The sequence below is a fragment of the Muscardinus avellanarius genome (genome assembly GCF_963383645.1).
Source record: "Muscardinus avellanarius genome assembly, chromosome: 22".
Lineage (NCBI taxonomy): Eukaryota > Metazoa > Chordata > Mammalia > Rodentia > Gliridae > Muscardinus > Muscardinus avellanarius.
This window is the reverse complement of record NC_137808.1, coordinates 882,159-899,355: the sequence shown is the minus strand read 5'-3', so window position 1 is coordinate 899,355 and position 17,197 is coordinate 882,159. Positions and strand designations below refer to the sequence as shown.

The window sequence follows — 17,197 nt, the reverse complement described above, 5'->3', positions numbered from 1 at the left end:
TTATTGCCTGGTGACCTTGGGCTCGGGGCTCAACCTCGAGTCTCCTGCTGTCTCATCAAGAGACCCAGAGGCCCGGCCTGTCTCCCCGCTCTTCCCTCAGCATCCCTCCCCGGGTCGCAGCCTCCCAGCCTGCCTGTCCTGCATCTTCTTATCTTACACCTCCTCCTGTGGTTCCTCCCGCTCCTGCTCACCCTTCTAATTCCCTCCTTCTGAGCACTTATCGCATCTGCCAGGGCACAGAGCTCCTAAGCCTGCTCCTCAGAGGCCTCTGCCAGCCTTTGGCGTTGAGATCTGGGCAGAAAGCCTCTTTGTAGCCTCTCGCCTGGGGACTTTGCCGGCACTTCAGGACACTGTGTCCTTCACTCTCCCTCCTCCCCCAGAGCAGGCCCCTGCTGCCTGGAGAGACTTGGGGCCAGGATGGGGCCGAGCTAAAGCCCTTCCCTCTTAGCATCAGCTGGCATCTCCCAGGCAGGGAGGTTGGCACTCCAGGCGTGGGCTTTTCTCGAACCTCCCACATGCCACAGACACAACAAACAAAAACACAGGCTGTTAGTACAATCGTCTCAGCCCCTCCCCTGCCCTCGAGGTTGGCAGAGCACATTAAAGTTGGTGGATGAAGCAGGGTGTGGTGACACACACCTCTGATCCCAGTGCTTGGGAGGCTGATCGGAGGATCACAGGATGGAGGCCAGCCTCAGCAACCTAGCAAGACCCTGTCGGTGTGGAGGTGCACGCTTATAATCCCAGCATTCAGGAGGCTGAGACGGGAGGATTGCTGTTCGCAGACAGCCTCAGCTACTTAGGTCCTCTGCAACTCAGTGAGACCCTGTTTCGAAAATAAAAATAAAATACCCCCCACCCCATAGAGTTGGATAGAGCTGAGCGGTAGGAGGCCACTGGGTCAGCCTCCAATACCACAAAAATAAAGTAGCCAGGGGTGGTGGCACATGCCCGTGATCCCCGTACTCCGGAGGCCGATACAAGAGGATTACAAGTTCACACCCAGCCTTAGCAGCGTAGCAAGGCCCTCTGCAACTTAGTAAGAGCCTGTTTCCAAACAAAACATTAGCTGTATATGGTGGTACACTCCTGTAATCCCAGCACTTGGGAGGCTGAAGCAGGAGGATACCAGGTTCAAGGACAGCCTCAGCCACTTAGTGAGACCCTGTTTTAAGATTAAATAAAAATTGGGCTGGAGGTAGAGCTCCCTTGGTTCAATCCCCAGTAATGCGCATAGACACACACACACACTCTTCAGAGGTAGAAAGTCTTCGGTGAAAATCACCTCTTTAATTTTATGTAACACAGCATTTTCATGTTGGCCTGACTGCCATCCTTCTGCTTCTCTGAGGAAGTCACACGGGTCCTGTGCAGCGCCCTGTGGCTGGGAATCACTGGGAGTGTGTGAACAGACCACAGGGCCCGGGGCCTCCTGTGCCCTTCCCAGAGGCCGCTGGGCAAAGGCACTGGCTGAGGGACCTGCTCCTGGTGGCAGGAGGAGGTGCAGCCCGAGGTCAGAGCCCCTGTGATGCCGCTTGAGCGGAGCAGCTAGCTCCCGGGCTCCTGAGCGGGGCAGGCTCTGGCCCCAGGCCCGGAACCCCTGCTCCTCTGCGCCCTCTCCGCAGGCCCCCTTTCCCTTCCTGTGTTCCTGCTGCGTCCCTTAATCCCTGAGCCAGATCTCCTTCCTCCCAGCTGTCCTTCCCTGTCACCTCTCTCCCCGGGCGCTCAGAGGAGGAGAGAGGGAGAAGCCGCGCTCTGTCCTCTTGAGCCGTGTGGGAACAGATGTTGTATTGAATTTGAGAGGGAGTGGAGGCTCTGGCTGGCCTTTTTTCATTCCCTCCTTGCCCCAGCCCGCCCCTGGGCCTATGCCAGGCCCTGCCGAGCCCCCTCTGCCACCCGCAGCATCTGAAGATCAGGGCATCTGGGCAGACCCCCAAGCGGAGGGATCAGCCCGAACTGTGGGGACCCTGCACCCCCGACCCTCCCTACTGGGGAAGGCCATCTTCTCACCGGATGCATTTTGTCTCTCTTTCCCAAAGATTTTCTTCTTCTGCTTCAATTTTTTGAAGCATATCATCTCCGAGGAGTTCTCTGCTCTTAAGCCCCAGAGGTAAGCAGAGGGGGAAGCCACACGGCGGCAGGCGTGTCCTCTACGTCTGCCCACCGCCCCACAGGTGTGCAAGCTGCCTCTGCCTCTGAGCCCAGGCCCGGGCCCCTGCTCACAGCCTAGCTGAACAGGCCCTCCTGCAGGGGAGGCTAGTCCTGCCTACCAGGAAGGCTGGGAGATGCCAGGCGTGGTGGTATAGTCCTTGAAGGGCTGAGATAGGAGGGTGGCGGTTCAAAGCCAGCCTTAGCAACTTAGGAAGACCCTCAGTAACTTTGTGAAACGCTCTTTCAAAATTTTAAAAAGCCAGGCATGGTGGTGCATGCTTGTAATCCCAGCATTCAGGAGGTTGAGACAGGAGGATCGCAGGTTCTCGGCCAACCTCAGCTACTTAGACCCTTTTCAACTCAGTGAGACCCTGTCTAGAAATAAAGAATAAAAAAAAGAGCTAGGGGTGTAGCGCAGAGGTAGAATGCCCCTGGGTTCCATCCCCAGTACCGCAAAAAAAAAAAAAAAAAAAAGAATAAATGAATAAAAAGGCTCAGAGTATACCTTAGAGGCAGATTGCCCTTGAGTTCAATCCCCAATATAAAAAAAGAGAAAAAAGACAAGCTTAGGGGTGACGAATGTTTGGTGTCGCTACAGAGAAATGCCAGTCCCAAAGCAGGGCGACCCCCACGCTGCCCCACTCCCAAGCTGCCCCTGTAGTCCACTGCAGGAGGCCTGTCCATGCACCAGGCAGCCCCATAGCGAGGCCAGAGTCGGCTTTCAGCCTGGGAAACGCAGGCATGTTGGCTGGCGATTGCTTTAGGATCCCTGAGAGCTGACGTCTTCCTTCCTTCCTGTGCAAACTTCCAGTTTGTTGCGCCAGACTTGCCCTCTCGAAGGCCAGGCTAATGAGCAGGCAGGCCACTTCAAGCTCGGAGCAGCGGGCTGGACTGCGCCGGGTTGGGGGCTGGCCCGGGCTGGGCCCAGAGTGGGCTGGTACTTTACAGCAGCCTGGAGGTGGGACCGCTCCTTGCCAGTGAGTCAGAGCTGCTTTGCAGGCTGCCCAGGCTGGGGGCTAGGGAGAGGGGACCCTGGCGAGTGCCACAACTCCCTGCTCTGGGCTCTCCTTCCAGGAGGAAGAGCTTGCCAGCCCGGGATGTGGGCTTCACCGTGGAAGATATCTGCATGCTGAGTGAGTCCGGGCCGGCTGCTTCCTTGCCTTCCTGGCGCAGCCTTCTGAGCAGAGCCGCGTGGGGACTGGACTAGGAGCCGCTGCGTGGTGCGGGGGAGCGGCAGTGGGAGAAGTGGACGCGCTGACTGATGACACGCTTCTTGCAGGACGAAGGGATCGTGGCAGCACCACCAGCTTGGGGAGCGACTTCTCCCTGGTCATGGAAAGCTCCCCAGGAGCTGTGGGCAGCTTCACCTACGAAACTGTGGAGCTGGTCCCCGCAGGAGCACAGACTCAGGCAGCGTGGTGAGGGACCCGCTTGCTCAGAGCTGCGGTCAGGGCTACCACCCCAGGGAGCCTGAGGACAAGGGCCCTGCTGGAGGCCAGAGCTCCCCCGCCTCCTGCTGTCTACTGGGCCTCAGGCCAGCCATCTGGCCCCGAGGGCACTGCCCCTGGCGGCCTGGAACATAAGGAGCTCTGGCTCCCTGTGAGACCGAGAAGCAAGAGCGGTGGGGTGAGGTGGGGGTGCTGGTGTCAGAGGAATTCCCTGGAGGGTTGCCTGGGAGGTAGGGCCCAGTACAGGAAGAGAGAACAGTCTAGGCCCGGTGGCGCACACCTGTGAACCCAGTACTTGGGAGGCTAAGACAGTAGGATGTCAAGTTTGAGGCAGGCCTCAGCAACATAGCGAAACCCTGTTTCAAAATAAAAAATAAAATAGGGGTGGGAGTGTAACTTGGAGGTAAAAAATACCCCTGGGTTCAACCCCCAGCACCACAAAAAGAAAAAAACAGTAAGTGAGAAAGGGTGGGCAGCGGTTACGAATTTGAAGATCACTTCTTTATTGGCCGGATCTGAAGCCCTGACCCCTCCCTGGACATGGCCGCAGCCCCTCCGTAGCATTGGCGGGGAGGGCGCGCGGGAGGCAGGCATTGGAGGCCTCGTTGGGCATTGTTTCTTCCGGTGTGTTCTCTGAGGCTGGATGGCCAGCGTAGTGTCGGCACCCCAGGGGCTGAGAGGAGGCACGCGGTCAGGCCCCGGGCACAGCACGGGTGTGGGCCTGTCCAGGCTGGCCTCGCCCACAGCCCCCTCTCCTGCCGCAGGAGGAAGAACCACTCGTCCTCTCCACAGAGCGTGCTCTGGACCCGGATGCAGCCCTGCGAGGACCGCCTGCCGCCCCACCACGCGCTGGTCGAAGCCAAGTCTTCCAGCTCCTCCTCCTCAAACCATTCTGACAACTTCCTCAGGATGGGCAGCAGTCCCCTGGAGGTCCCGAAGCCCAGGTGAGGAGCCCGGGGCCCGCCCTTGAGCCAGTGTCTCGCCAGGTGTCCTGGGGGGCCCGGCATGTGGCCTATGACAAGTGCACGCTGCAGGATGGGGAGTGTCTGGGCACATAGCAGGAGCGGGTTTGTGGCCAGGTTTGCGATTCCTCCCTGGGACCCAGAAAGTGGTGGTTGGGGTGTGAATGACGAGGACTGGGGCTGCCTCCGCGTGTCAACCTCGGGGAGCCTGCCCCGGGCACCGCCCACTGTGACTACACAGCTGGGTCTAGGTGTTCTGGGGCCCTCCTGCCCTGGGGGCAGTAGAGAGAAGAGAAGCCCAGGAGCCCGGGATGGAGCAGCTGGGCCAGGGCCACCCCGGGCTTGGCCCAGTGCTTCAGGGTCTCCAGTGCAGTCTTGGGTTTGGGAGAAGGCTGGACACCTGAAGGGCTAGGGGTGTAGCCTCCAGGTAGAATACCCCTGAGCTCAAACCCCAGAACCCAAGAAATCTGAACTGAGAGGGGCTTTTAGCAGTATGGGCATGGTGTGTGGAGGCCATCCCAGACTCCAGCCCAGCCGTGCCATGTGGGCCACGTGACTTTGGGACTCAGTCCCTCCCATCCCCGTGCTCTGGGCTTTCTCTGGGCAAAAGAAGCTGACGAGGAAGGGGAGCAGAGCAGGCGCATTGCAGGCAGGCTGCGGGTCGACGGCGCTGGCAGAGCCCCACGCTCGCCTCGCGGGTGAGCCCTCCACCAGGACTCTGCGCGCCCTGGCGCCGCCTCCTGAGAGCACCACAGCTCCGGCCCCCTGGGGGGCGTGGGTGCAGCTGAGCAGATGGCAGCAGGCAGGCCGGGCGGAGCAGGTGTGCCGCTGCCACCTGGCTGTCCTCGAGTGCTTGGGGCTGCGGCTCTGCTCCTGGACCCTGCTTCCTCTCTTGCAGTGCAGCACTGCTGGGCACCTGGGATGAGAATGGGGAGATGTCCTCAGCGTCTGGGTCCTTCTTCTGTCCTGACTGTGCACGCTGCCAAGGCCCCCAAGCCACACTCTCTCGCCCTTCCCATACCCCAGCTTCTGGTCGTCCCCTTCTTCCTGCCAAAAGATCCTGTTTTCCATCCCTGCTCCGGCTTCCTCCGCCTTGTGAGCGGTGTTCTGCCTGCACTGGTGACTCCGGGGCGGCCGAGGCCTCTTCTCTGGACGCTGGGGTGGTGTATCCACCAGGGGGCCAGGCCACGCTGACATGGTGGGTCACAGTGAATACAAGCGCTGGGGCTTGGGGCGGGTGATGGGAGGTGTTTGATCGTCCTGATGGCTGGTCTATTCTGGGAGTGCCTGCCTGAGCTCGGCGGGGCTGGCCAGGCTGCAGGGTTCTTGTGAAATGGTTGTTCGTGTGCCAAAGGTTCCTTTTTCTCTTTGTGGTGTAGGAATTGAACCCAGGGCCTCACACATGGCAGGCAAGCACTCTACCACTGAGTGGCACCCCAGCCCCTGGCCAGGGGCTTTGAAAGATTATTTAGATTTGGAGCATTCTAATTATATATTCCATTAACATTAAAATTAATTTAGTCTCTTTTATCTTAAAGTGCCTAAGGGATCCTGTCATTAGCTCCTTTGCCTCTTAGTTAACAGTAGCCAATCAGGTCTTTAATGCGGCAGGAAGAACCGTGGGGAAAGATGCCCTTCAGTGAGGCTCGGTGACAGCCAGACATGCCCTCGTAATGAGAGTTCCCTGGGTGTCTGTGCTCCTGGCTTTTAGGCCGGGAGAGAAGGCCTGTGCTGTGCTGATCCCCTTTAAGCCCCAGCGCCATGTCTCTGGGAAGACAAGTGGCTTCTTTTTTTGGGGGGGGGTGGATCCCACAGGCTTTCTACCTCCAGGCTGTACTTCCAGACCTTTTATATATATATATTTGGAAACAAGGTCTCACTAAGTTGCTGAGAGCCTCACTCAGTAGCTGAGGCTGGCTTCGAACCTGTGAGATCCTCCTGTCTCAGCCTCCCAAGCGCGGGGATTACAAGCGTGCGCCACTACGCCCGGGGACAAGTGGCTTCTTAGGACCATCAGCCGCCATGTGGCATCAGCCTGGCCAAGAAACCACTCCCCCCGCAGCCCTACTTGGCCGTGGCCTCCGCCCTGGAGTCAGGCATCTTTGCCCCTAGCTCAGGGCTGTTCATGCCCCAAAATGGCCCATACCACCACCGAGCCCACTGGAAGGCCAGCTGCCCGCACAGCACGTGAGCTTGGCGGAGGGCCCCTGGCAGCCCGGCTGAATAGTGAATTAGCCACACAGGAGCCAGCCTCTGCTTCCCAGTTAGCGGCGGCCCAGCGGCCGGGGGCTCCTCAGAAGCCCTGAGCTCAGTCCCCAGCCAGCCTAGAAACTCCTCCTGCTTCGGGCTCCTCAGTAGCTGGGAGGACAGGCGTGTGCCACCAAGGCCGACTGCCCTCTGAGGCCCGGGTTCTTGTCCAAGTCTGACTGCTCCTGCACCGGGCCACTGTGCTGGCTGTGGGGGGAGGCGAGGCCCAGAGGCAGTTTCAGCTTGAGACCTAGAGAGGAAGCTGGAGCGCACAGGCCTCTCATCCTTGGAGGGCGGGACGAGATGGGAGCCGCCTCTGGTAGAGCTCACGTGGCCCGGGCCCTCAGCAGGAGGCGTCCACAGCGGGCTCGCGTTGGTGTTGGGATAACCGTTGGACTAGGTGACGTGTAGGCCCCTCAAAGCTAGGGATTCTAGGACTTAACTCTCAAATCCCCTCATGAGCGTAGGCGTGTCATTTGAGGACTGGGTTTCCATCTTTTCACTGTAACTGGAGGCTGAAGACAGGCAATTCCGGGGTGTCCCTCTGTACCTCAGGCCTTCTGTGGCAGCCTGTTAGATGCTGTGAGGCGCAAGTCACAGAGGGCACATCTGGAGGCGTTGAGACAGAGGGGAGCGTGGAGAATTGCAGTGGAAAGGCGGCCCTCGGGCGCAGCCGGTCGAGGCTCAGCTCCGTTTCCCTTGCCGCCTCCCGCATGCCAGCCTGGTCCTCTGGCCCGCACCCCGCATCGTGGCCCAGTGGCTGCCAGCACCTTCCTGGGTGGCGCCCGTCTCTTCCCGAGGGTCACGCAGGGCCTCTGTGGCTGCTTTACTCCAGTTAGGAGCTGGGCGCCCAACATCAGGCTGTCCTCGAGCCCCACGCTCCGTTCATAGTGAAGATCCATGTGGAACCCAGGAGCTTTTCTCCCTCCAGGCTCTACTCCCAGCCCTATTTTATACTTTATTTGGAAACAGTCTCACTGAGTTGCCGAGAGCCTCACTCAGTAGCTGAGGCTGGCTTGTAATCTGTGCGATCCTCCTGTCTCAGCCCCCCAAGCGCTGGGATCACAAGCGTGCGCCACCGCGCCCGGCTTGGGATGAGCTTTGAGCAGACTGGTTTCAGTCCTGGCTTTGCCCCTCCCCTTGAAGTGAGTTGGGAAAAAATCTGTCGGGCTCAGTTTCTTGTTGTCTTTTGTGCAGTTTGTAAAGGACAAATGATCCTGGCACCCATAGGCTCGTTAAGTGAAACAGTGGAGTGAGATGCCGGCATAGAGTAAATACTCACCTTGCCACCAAACCTGTCCTTGTCACAGCCATCTGAGGGCCTGCCACCTGGTCGGGCCACGGGCAGCCAGGCGCCGGGCAAGGCAAAGCGCCCGTCCCCGCCCCGTTTGCTCCTACCAGGTTTGGCCAACTCTGGTCGTACTGGTATTGCCATATCCTCTTCCAGAAAGGACTAGCTAAGGCACCTGCTTGGTCAAGTCAGCCCTTGGCCGGGTGGCTGCAGAGGCTGGAAGAAGGGCCTGGACTGTATTTATTACACATTTACTTATCTATTTATTTATTTATTCTCTTTTTGTGTGTGTGGTGCTGGGAGTTGAATCCAGGGCCCTTCTACCTCTGAGCTATATCCCCAGCCCTTTAATAATTTTTATTTGGCAACAGGATCTCGCTTGGTTGCTGGAGCTGGCCTCCAACCTGCGATCCTCCTAGCCCAGCCTCCCGAGTACGGGGATTCCAGGCATGCACCGCCACGCCCGGCTTGCCAGGTTTTCTGACAACCTCAAGTTAGGAGGGTGCCTTTGGAATTCCGCTGGACTGTGCCCTGCTGAGGATGGGTCGCCGGCTCTCCCCCCTGAGGGTGCTCGCCCACCCGTCCCTGAGTCCCATTGGTGGAGGTGGCCTCAGCCCTCTGGCTGCTGCCATGGGTGCTGGGGTGCTGGGTGCTGGCATAGGGGTGTGGTCAAGCAGCGGCTCGGCCTGTGTGCTCGGAGCAGGGCTGTCTCCTCCTGCCTCCGGTGTGCGGGGGCCGGTTCCTCCTCTGGGACTCTCGTTTCTAGTTTTCCCCTGCCAGCGGCTCCAGCCTGGTATTTGTGAGCACCTCTCTGCTCAACACAGCCCATGCTGCAAACCCAGAAGCCTGTCGGTCACTTTGCATCCTGTCCTATCTGTCTGTCTATCTATCTGTCTATCTATCGGGTACTAGGGATTGAACCCAGGGGTATTCTACCTCTGAGCTATACTCCCAGCCCCACTCCCTTTTGTGGCACAGGGGATTTGACCCAGGGGTCTTTTTACCTCTGAGCTACACCCTCAGCCCTATTTTTATTTTTTATTTGGAAACAGGGTCTCACTAAATTGTGGGGAGGTCCTAAGTAGCTGAAGCTGGCCGTGAACTTGTGATCCTCCTGTCTCCACCTCCCAAGGACTGGGATTACAAGTGTGCACCACCACAGCCAGCTATTTTTTTTTTTAACAACTTAGCCCACACTAAGTCGCTGAGGGCTCACTAAATTGCCAAGGCTGGTTGCGAACCTGCGATCCTCCTTTCTAGAAGTGTGCCACCATGCCTGGGTAGCTTTTTGCCTGGCATTAGTGCTGGGGCACCAGGGAAGCAAAGGGATGTGTCTGGCCCGGGCATCGGGAGTCCCTGAGGGCACCCCGCTGTAGTGTCCCAGGGCCTGTGCTATCTTTGAACCTTGGGTGTGGCACGAGGAATGCCCGTGTTCCCTGCGCAGGGAGGGCGTCCCGCCCGGGTCCTCTTAGTCAGCACCCCTCCCTTCCCCTCCGCGGTGGTTAGAGAAGGCTTTCTCACCAGCTGCTAAAACTGGAAAAGACATTCCACCCCACAGTCTGAACAGCAGATGAGCCTGCTGGGCCGGGCCGCGTGGGCCTGGAGGAAGCCGGGGCATGCTCTCTTTATAGCCAGCCTGAACCTGGCCAGGTTTAGAAGCACCGAAGCCTGCTTCGCGAGGCCAAGGGCCCTGGCAGGCCCCGCCCCGGCCATCCTTGTCGGAAGTGTTGCCGAGCGATGGCTGCACAGGCCTGTGTCATGGGGCTCCAGTTCCCGGCAGCTTCGACTTAGGACCCGTGTGCATCCCTCCTCTCAAGGCGGCCTTGGTGTTGGACAGATCTGCAGTCACACTTGGGCATCTCCTGCTCTCACTAGTTCAGAGGACCCGACGAGTGCTTCTGTCCCCCCATCTGCAGGGGGCGGTTGGGGAGCTGCACTCTGGGTGAGGTCAAGTCTGGCTCCGTGGCTGGCAGGGGCCGACCTCAGACACCGAGCCCCGAGGCCAGCGGCCCTGTTTGTAAGTCCCCACTGGAATTTCCCCTGGTCTCAAATTCAAGAGTAATAGGTCAGGACGATCCTCCTCAGCTGGGCACAGTGACGTACTTGGGAGGCTGAGACAGGAGGGTCGCACATTTGAAGTCAGCCTCAGCACTTTAGCAAGGTTCTCGGCAATTTACACCCTGTTTCAAAATTAAAAAAAAAAATTGGGCTGGAGTATAGTCCCCAGTACTGCTAAAAAGAAAAAAAAAAAAAAACAGACCATACCTCTGGGACCTGCTGGCTGCTGGGCTGGCCTCGCTCCCTGTCCCCGCCTCACCCTACCCCCACCGCTGGGCTCCTGCCCAGGACGGAGCAGGGCTGTGAGTGGGAGGCGGCGGCAGCTGTAGATTGCAGCACCCGCCCCCCAACCTCCATCAGAAAAAGGCTTGATAAAGCTGTCAGGTTTCCTGCCTGATTCATCCCTCCCTCCAGGCACAGCAGCGGGTTTGCCGGTTGATGCTTCTGAATACAAACCGTGGCTCCTGGAAGGTGCTGTGCAGGAAGGGGACCTCAGGACTCCGGGCCTCTCCCTCTACAATCTAGGTCACCAGCCCCCACGGCCCCGAGGCTCTGCTCCCTTCTTTCTCACAGTCCTCGGGGCCCTGGCTTCCGTGTCGCCCACCCTGCGAGTGCACGTGCCCGGCACGGGGGCCGCCGCCTCCTGGGCCGTCGGCGTGGAGATGGCCCTCGGCTTCTGTGCGTGTGCACAGCATCCTCCCGGCCTTCTCTCTTCCCTCAGCCGTCATCCCCATCCAGCCCCCTTTGCTCCTTTGGAGAACAGGGCCGACTCGGACGCGGCGACAGAACCCTGCGGCCGTGCCAGGGCCTCCCTGTGAGGCAGAAGATTGACTGCACCGTCTCCCTCTCTCTCTGCCCCAGATCAGTGGACCGTCCCCTGCCCGGATCCTCTCTCTCCACAGACTATGGCAGCTGGCAGCTGGTGACGGGCTGTGGCAGTATCCAGGAACGGGCCGGCCTGCACGCAGACGCCTCTCTCCCTTTCTGCTTCCCGGAGGAGCGCCCTGGCAGCTGTCTGTAAGTGTCTTGCTTGAGAAGGCAGGAGGCGCCCCTGCCTGTGCCGCCGGAGCCGGCCACACACCTGCAGTCCCAGTACTTGGGAGGCTAAGACAAGCGGATCGCCGGCTCAAGGCCAGCCTCTGCCACCTAGAGAGACTCGTGGGGCTAGGTGTAGCTCAGAAGAGCATCCCTGGGGTCAGGCCCCAGCACCACTCACAGCCAGGGAGCAGTCGCACGAGTTGCTGAGGCCAGCCAGGGAGCGTCCAGACCCAGGGATGGAGGCCGCGGGCTGCCCAGGAACACTGCCGAGCCGGGCAGGGCGTGCCGGGCAGGCCCTGAGGGAGAGCTGGCTGGACTGTAGCTATGGCAGCTTCTATTTCTGTCCCCATCAGAATCCTTTGAGAGCAGCACAGTGGGACAGAAGGTCGGTGCCTGCCGGGTGCCAGGTCTGATTGGCACTGGCAGGGCAGGGCTCCCGCTGGCCCCGCCCCACCCAGGAGAGCGCTGGCCTGCGGCGGAGCCCTCTCCTCCTGGCCCTGTGGCAGCTTGGGCTTGAGCAGCCGTCTTGGGGAAGGCCCCGGCCATGACACCTCTCTGCACCTCACACCGGGTGACTTCGGCCTCAGTCAGCCCGTCCCTCCCGTGCCAACAGCCTGGAAGACTGGGAAGGAACAGGAGCCCTGCTCCCAGGGCCAGCCGCTCCTTGGGGTTGCGGGGCAGCCCGCCCAGGGCCTGTCCTTCCACAGGAAGGTCGCTGAAGGGCTTCCAATGCCACTGTGGTTGGCTCAGCCTCCTGGCGCCAGGATCCCAGGCCAGAAGCAAGCTCTGTTAGATCTTGAAAGATAGAAAAATCTTTGCAGCCGGACCTGGTGGCACGCACCTGTAATCCCAGTACTTGGGAGGTTGAGGCAGGAGGATGGCAGGTTGGAGCCCAGCCTCAGTGATTAGCAAGGTCCTCAGTAACTCAGAGCCTGTTGCAAAGGGGATGTAGCTCTGGGGGCTCCCCGAGCCTCCCTGCGCAGCTTGATAGAGACAGGCAGCCCCGGCCCCATTGTACCCTGACCTCCCGGCCACCCTTCAGTTCCGGGGCGCTCCAGGAAGGCCACCAGATGCTGTTTGCTCGCCTGGCGCCCGAGAGCACAGGTTGGCGCCGGGGCAGCTCGTGGTGGGGTCAGGCAGAAACTCCATCCAAGTCCTGCTTCTCCGCCCACCGCCCATATCCTGAGACGTCTGCCCTGCCTCAGAGCTGCGAGCGTGGAACTGCCGTGTCCGCCTGGGCTCTGGCTCTCCTGGCTCTAAATAGGCCGATCTCTACTCCTTCCACTCCCAGAAATGGGGTGAGGGTGCACCCGTGAGGACCGCTGACGGTGCCCTGCGTGGCAACAGGGCAGTCCGTCTCAGCCTAGGGCTGGGGTGGCTGAGTGCGCAAGGCCTGGGTGCCATACCCAGCACCGCCGAGCCAAGTGAAGGTCCGGACCACAGTCTCCTCCCCTCAGGGAGCTCGTGCTACTGCCGGGATCGGTGCCAGCTCCTAGCCGGTGCTCCCGCGAGAGCCGCGTGTTCCCCCGTGCCCCAGGGCCTGCCTCACGCTCTCCCACCTCTCTACCTCTCAGGGGTCCGCTCTGCTCCCCATGTTTATCCTCAGACCTCCCAAAGGCTCCCCCAGACTTTGGGGTGTGAGTCCCTTGGTCTTGGGGACTGGGGACGTTACTGATGGATTCTGAGAGGGTCTGCGCAGGGTCAGTCTGGAGAGAAATCTGGTCTTGGTGCTGTGTTCTGGAATGCGTGGGCTCATGGCCTGCGTGCCTGCGACCCCTGGAGAGAGAGCATCACACAACTTCCATGGCTTCGAGCCAGGAGGCTGGTGTAGTCGACGCCTTGGCTGCTTCTGTGAAGGCTGACCCTGGCCAGGCGTGGCGGTGCATGCCTATAGTCCCAGCACTTGGGAGGCTGAAGCAGGTTTGCAGGTTCGAGGCCAGCCTTAGCAACTTAGCAAGACTTTGTTTCAAAATAAAAAGGGAGCCGGGCGTGGTGGCGCACACTTGTAATCCCAGCGTTCGGGAGGCTGAAACAGGAGGATTGCGGTTTGCAGCCTCAGCTACTTGGCAAGGCCCTTTGCAACTCAGTGAGACTGTATTAAAATTAAAAGGACTAAAAAAAAAAATAGGGCTAGGGTGTAGCCCAGAGGTAGAATTCTCCTGGGTTCCATCCCCATTACCACAAAGAACGGGCTGGGCATGGTGGCGCATGCCTATAAATTCCAGTTCTTGGGAGGCTGAGATGAGAGGATTGCAGGTCAGAGGCCAGCCTCAGCAACTTAGTAAGGGCTTTGAAGCACCAAGACCGCTGGGTCTCGGGTCTCGTTGCCGCGGGCTGTAGGCTTGTGGCTCATTCCGTTCTTCCTGAGAGCTGGCAGCCAGTGGGCCCTGGGCCGATTCCCTCCAGCTCAGTCTCCACTGGAAGTCATTACCAGCCTGATTATTTTCCCAGCAGGTAGCCCGGGTCAGTGCCCGGGTCTCGCCCTGGGCGAGAAGAGGAGCGCTGTGCCCAGAGGAATGGCTTGAGGGGGCCCAGGGCCAGTATGTGGAGGCTGATAGGGCCACATGCCTGTAATAGCTGTACTTGGGAGACTGGGGAGGGTCACAGGTTGGAGGCCAGCCTTAGCAATTGAGGCTGGGGGTGTGGGGTGTGGCTCAGAGGCAGAATGCCCCTGGGTTCCATCCGCAGCGCACACGCAGCCACTGGAGAGAGGCTTGTTGGCGCAGCTCGGATAGGCCGCGAGGATGAGGGCGCGGGTCCCCTTGGTGTCACTCTCTCTCTCCTCTGTTGCAGGAGGGCAGCCCTGAGCGATCGGGAGACGCGGCTGCAGGAGGTGCGCTCGGCCTTCCTGGCCGCGTACAGCAGCACGGTGGGGCTTCGCGCGGTGGCCCCCAGCCCCTCCGGGGCCATCGGGGGCCTGCTGGAACAGTTCGCCCGCGGCGTGGGGCTCCGGGGCGCCAGCACCAGCGCCCTGTGACGCGGCCGGCGCCGGCCAGCTTCCTGCTGCTCTGGGAGCCCGAGCCCTGGGGCGGCAAAGCCAAAGCGGGGCCTGGCGCTGGCGGGAGCAGCAGCCCCCTCCCCAGCACCGCAGGGCCGCCCCCCACCGAGTGGAGAGGACCCTGCCCACCAGTGGCGTCCTGGGGAGGAGAGCTCACCTGCGCTGAAATAGGGCAGTTTGACACGGATCACAAAATAAAACGAGTCTTTTTAAGAACAGCCCTTGTCTTGGTTCCTCTAGCTTTTTTAGTTCTGGGTCTTAAACCCAGGAGTATTCAACCGTGTGTGTGTGTGTGTGTGTGTGTGTGTGTGTGTGTGTGTGTGTGTGTGTGTGTGTGTGTGTGTCAGACAGACAGACAGACAGACACCGGGCATTGAACACCCTCACCCCTATTTTTTTCTTTTTCTTTTTTTTTTTTTTTTACGGTACTGGGAGTGGAACCCAGGGGCATTCTACCTCCGAGATACACCCCCAACCCTGTTTATTCTTTATTTTGAAACAGGGTCGGTCTCACTAAGTAGCTGAGGCTGGCCACAAACTGTGATCCTCCTGTCTCAGCCTCCCAAATGCTGGGATTATAAGCGTGTACCACCCGGCTCATTTAGTCTTTTTTTTTTTTTTTTTTTTTTTTTTTAGCAGAGTCTCACTGAGCTGTCCGCAAACTGTAATCCTCCTGTCTCAGCCACCCTAATGCTGGGATTACAAGTGTGCGTCACCACGCCTGGCAGTTATTTTCATTTGGAGACAGGGTCTCACTAGATGGCTGTCCTTGAGCCTGTGGTCCTCCTGTCTCAGCCTCCCAAGTATTGGAACTACAAGCATGCACTACCATACCCAGCTTTTTAGATTTTTTTTTTTTTTTCAGGTTTGGGGATGGAACCCAGGGATATTCAACCTCCGAGCTAAACCCTTTTTATTTTGAAACAGGGTCTCACTACTTGTTGAAGACCTGCAGTCCTCCTGTCTCGGCCTCACGAGTACTGGGATTACAAGCATGCACCATTGTGCCCAGCTCCATTTTTTTTTCTTTTCAAGCAGGTTCTCACTAACTTTCTGAGGCTAGCCTTGAACCTGCAATCCTCTCTCAGCCCCCAGCCAGGACAGGTTTTGCCCAGTGCCTGGCTAGGTTATTTTTAAATACTTATCTTTTTGCGGTACTGGGGATTGAACCCAGGGGCATTCCACCTCCAAGCTACACCTCCTAGCCCAATTTTTTTATCCTTTATTTGAAACGGTCTCACTAAATTGCAGAGAGCCTCACTCAGTAGCTGAGGCTGTCCAAGAACCTGTGATCCTCCTGTCTCAGCCTCCCAAGTAGTGAGAAATTTTATTTTTTACTTGTGTGGTGCTGGGGATTGAAGTCAGGGGCATTCTAACTGATCTACAGCCCCAGTCCTATTTTATTTTTTATTTGGAAACAGGATTTCACTGTTGCTGACAGCCTCACTAACTTGTCGAGGCTGACTTCAAACCTTTAATCCTCCTGTCTCAGCCTCCCAAGTTCTGGGATTACAGGTTTTTGCCACCTTATCCGGCTATTTTTGTTTGTTTGGTGGCTGTGTGTGTTACTGGAATGGAACTTGGGAGCATTCTTCCTCTGAGCTACACCCCAAGCCTTATTATAAATATATTGAAATGGGGTTGGACTAAGTTACACAGAGCCTCACTTAAGTTGCTGAGGCTGGCTGCCACCCCATGATCCTCCTGTCTCAGCCTCCCAAGTACTAGGGTTACGAGTGTGCGCCACCATGCCCGGCTCTTAATTTTTTATCTTGAAAAGGTCTGCTAAGTTGGCAGAGCTGGCCTCGAACCTGCGATCCCATCTCAGCCTCCCAAATACCAGTAGTTCTGAGCATGTGCCACCGCGTCCAGCCACAATTAACCCTAAAAGGGATGGCGGAGACTCGACGCTGATGGAACAGGCTGGCCGTTTGCAGTTTCTGCAGCGTGCATGCGGGTGGGGCCTTTTGACGATGTGCCTCAAACCCAGCCGCCTACGTGGGCTCCTGCCACTCTTGTCTCCGTGCCCCCTCAGCCCTCTCCAGAGGATGCAATTAGCTGCATAGTGGGCGCCCACGTCCTAGCAATCTCAGCTTCTCTACAGCCACTCAAGAATCTCCTGTCCTGGTCCCCACGCTCTCTGGAAGCTGCCTATAATCCCTCCGTTTACTAGGAACGAGTTCCCGTCAGGTTCACTGTCTGTGAGCGTGGGTGTCCAGCACACATGCGCAGCTCACGCCGACGTCGGCCACTTCAGAGCCCATGGTGAACACGACTTTGCCCTGGGAGGCCGAAGGTGGCCGAGGACAGTGACCCCAGGCCACTGTGACTTTCAGGGTTACACCTGCAGTTAGCAAGGTTAGATATGAGACTCAGCAGGAGGGTCACAGGTTCGCAGCCATCCTCAGTTACTTAGACCCTGTTTCAAAATAATAAAAAGAGCCGGGCGTGGTGGCGCACACTCGTACTCCCAGCATTTGGGAGGCTGAAACCAGAGGATCGTGGTTTGTGGACAGCTTCAGCTACTGAGGCCCTCTGGAACTTAGTGAGACCCTGTTTCAAAATAAAGAATAAAAAAAAAAAAAAAAGGGCAAGGTGTAGCTTGGAGATCGAATGCCCCCCCCCCCGACCCACACACACACAAAAAAAAGTAAAAAAATATGACTGGGAGTGTAGCTCAGAAGGAGATACCCTTGGGTTCAATTCCTAGTATCACAAAAATATAAATGTTGTGGCACACACCTGTAATCCCAGCACTTGGGAGGCTGACAGGAAGATCACAGATTCATTGCCAGCCTCCGTTACTTAGGCCCTGTTTCAAGATAAAAAATTTTTAAAAGGCTGGGGTTGTAGGTCAGAGGTAGGATGCCCCTGGGTTTCATCCCCAGTACTGCAAAAACAAAAACAAATATATCTATATGGCTGGGCTGGGGTGTAGCTGAGAGGTAGAATGTTCCTGGGTTCAATCTCTAGTCACACACACACACACACACACACACACACA

General features: G+C 58.2%; 2 protein-coding genes across 8 annotated transcripts in view; both read left to right on the top strand.

Annotated features, from left to right (window-relative positions):
* Positions 1–14,172, top strand: part of MTMR14 (myotubularin related protein 14) — a gene marked incomplete at both ends in the record, with an annotated part of 55,451 nt that extends 41,279 nt beyond the window's left edge. For 4 of the 7 annotated variants that reach the window (XM_080718260.1, XM_080718256.1, XM_080718257.1 and 1 more), the window contains 6 exons: positions 2,040–2,110; positions 3,226–3,284; positions 3,431–3,569; positions 4,364–4,543; positions 11,019–11,174; positions 13,989–14,172. In XM_080718260.1, coding sequence (XP_080574386.1) covers positions 2,040–2,110; positions 3,226–3,284; positions 3,431–3,569; positions 4,364–4,543; positions 11,019–11,174; positions 13,989–14,172 — 789 coding nt within the window. The remainder of the gene's footprint in view (positions 1–2,039; positions 2,111–3,225; positions 3,285–3,430; positions 3,570–4,363; positions 4,544–11,018; positions 11,175–13,988) is intronic. The other 3 variants (XM_080718261.1, XM_080718259.1, XM_080718258.1) reach the window with 1 other exon arrangement.
* LOC308278394 (CCA tRNA nucleotidyltransferase 1, mitochondrial-like) overlaps positions 1–17,197 on the top strand; it is a gene marked incomplete at both ends in the record, with an annotated part of 995,237 nt that overhangs the window by 459,950 nt on the left and 518,090 nt on the right.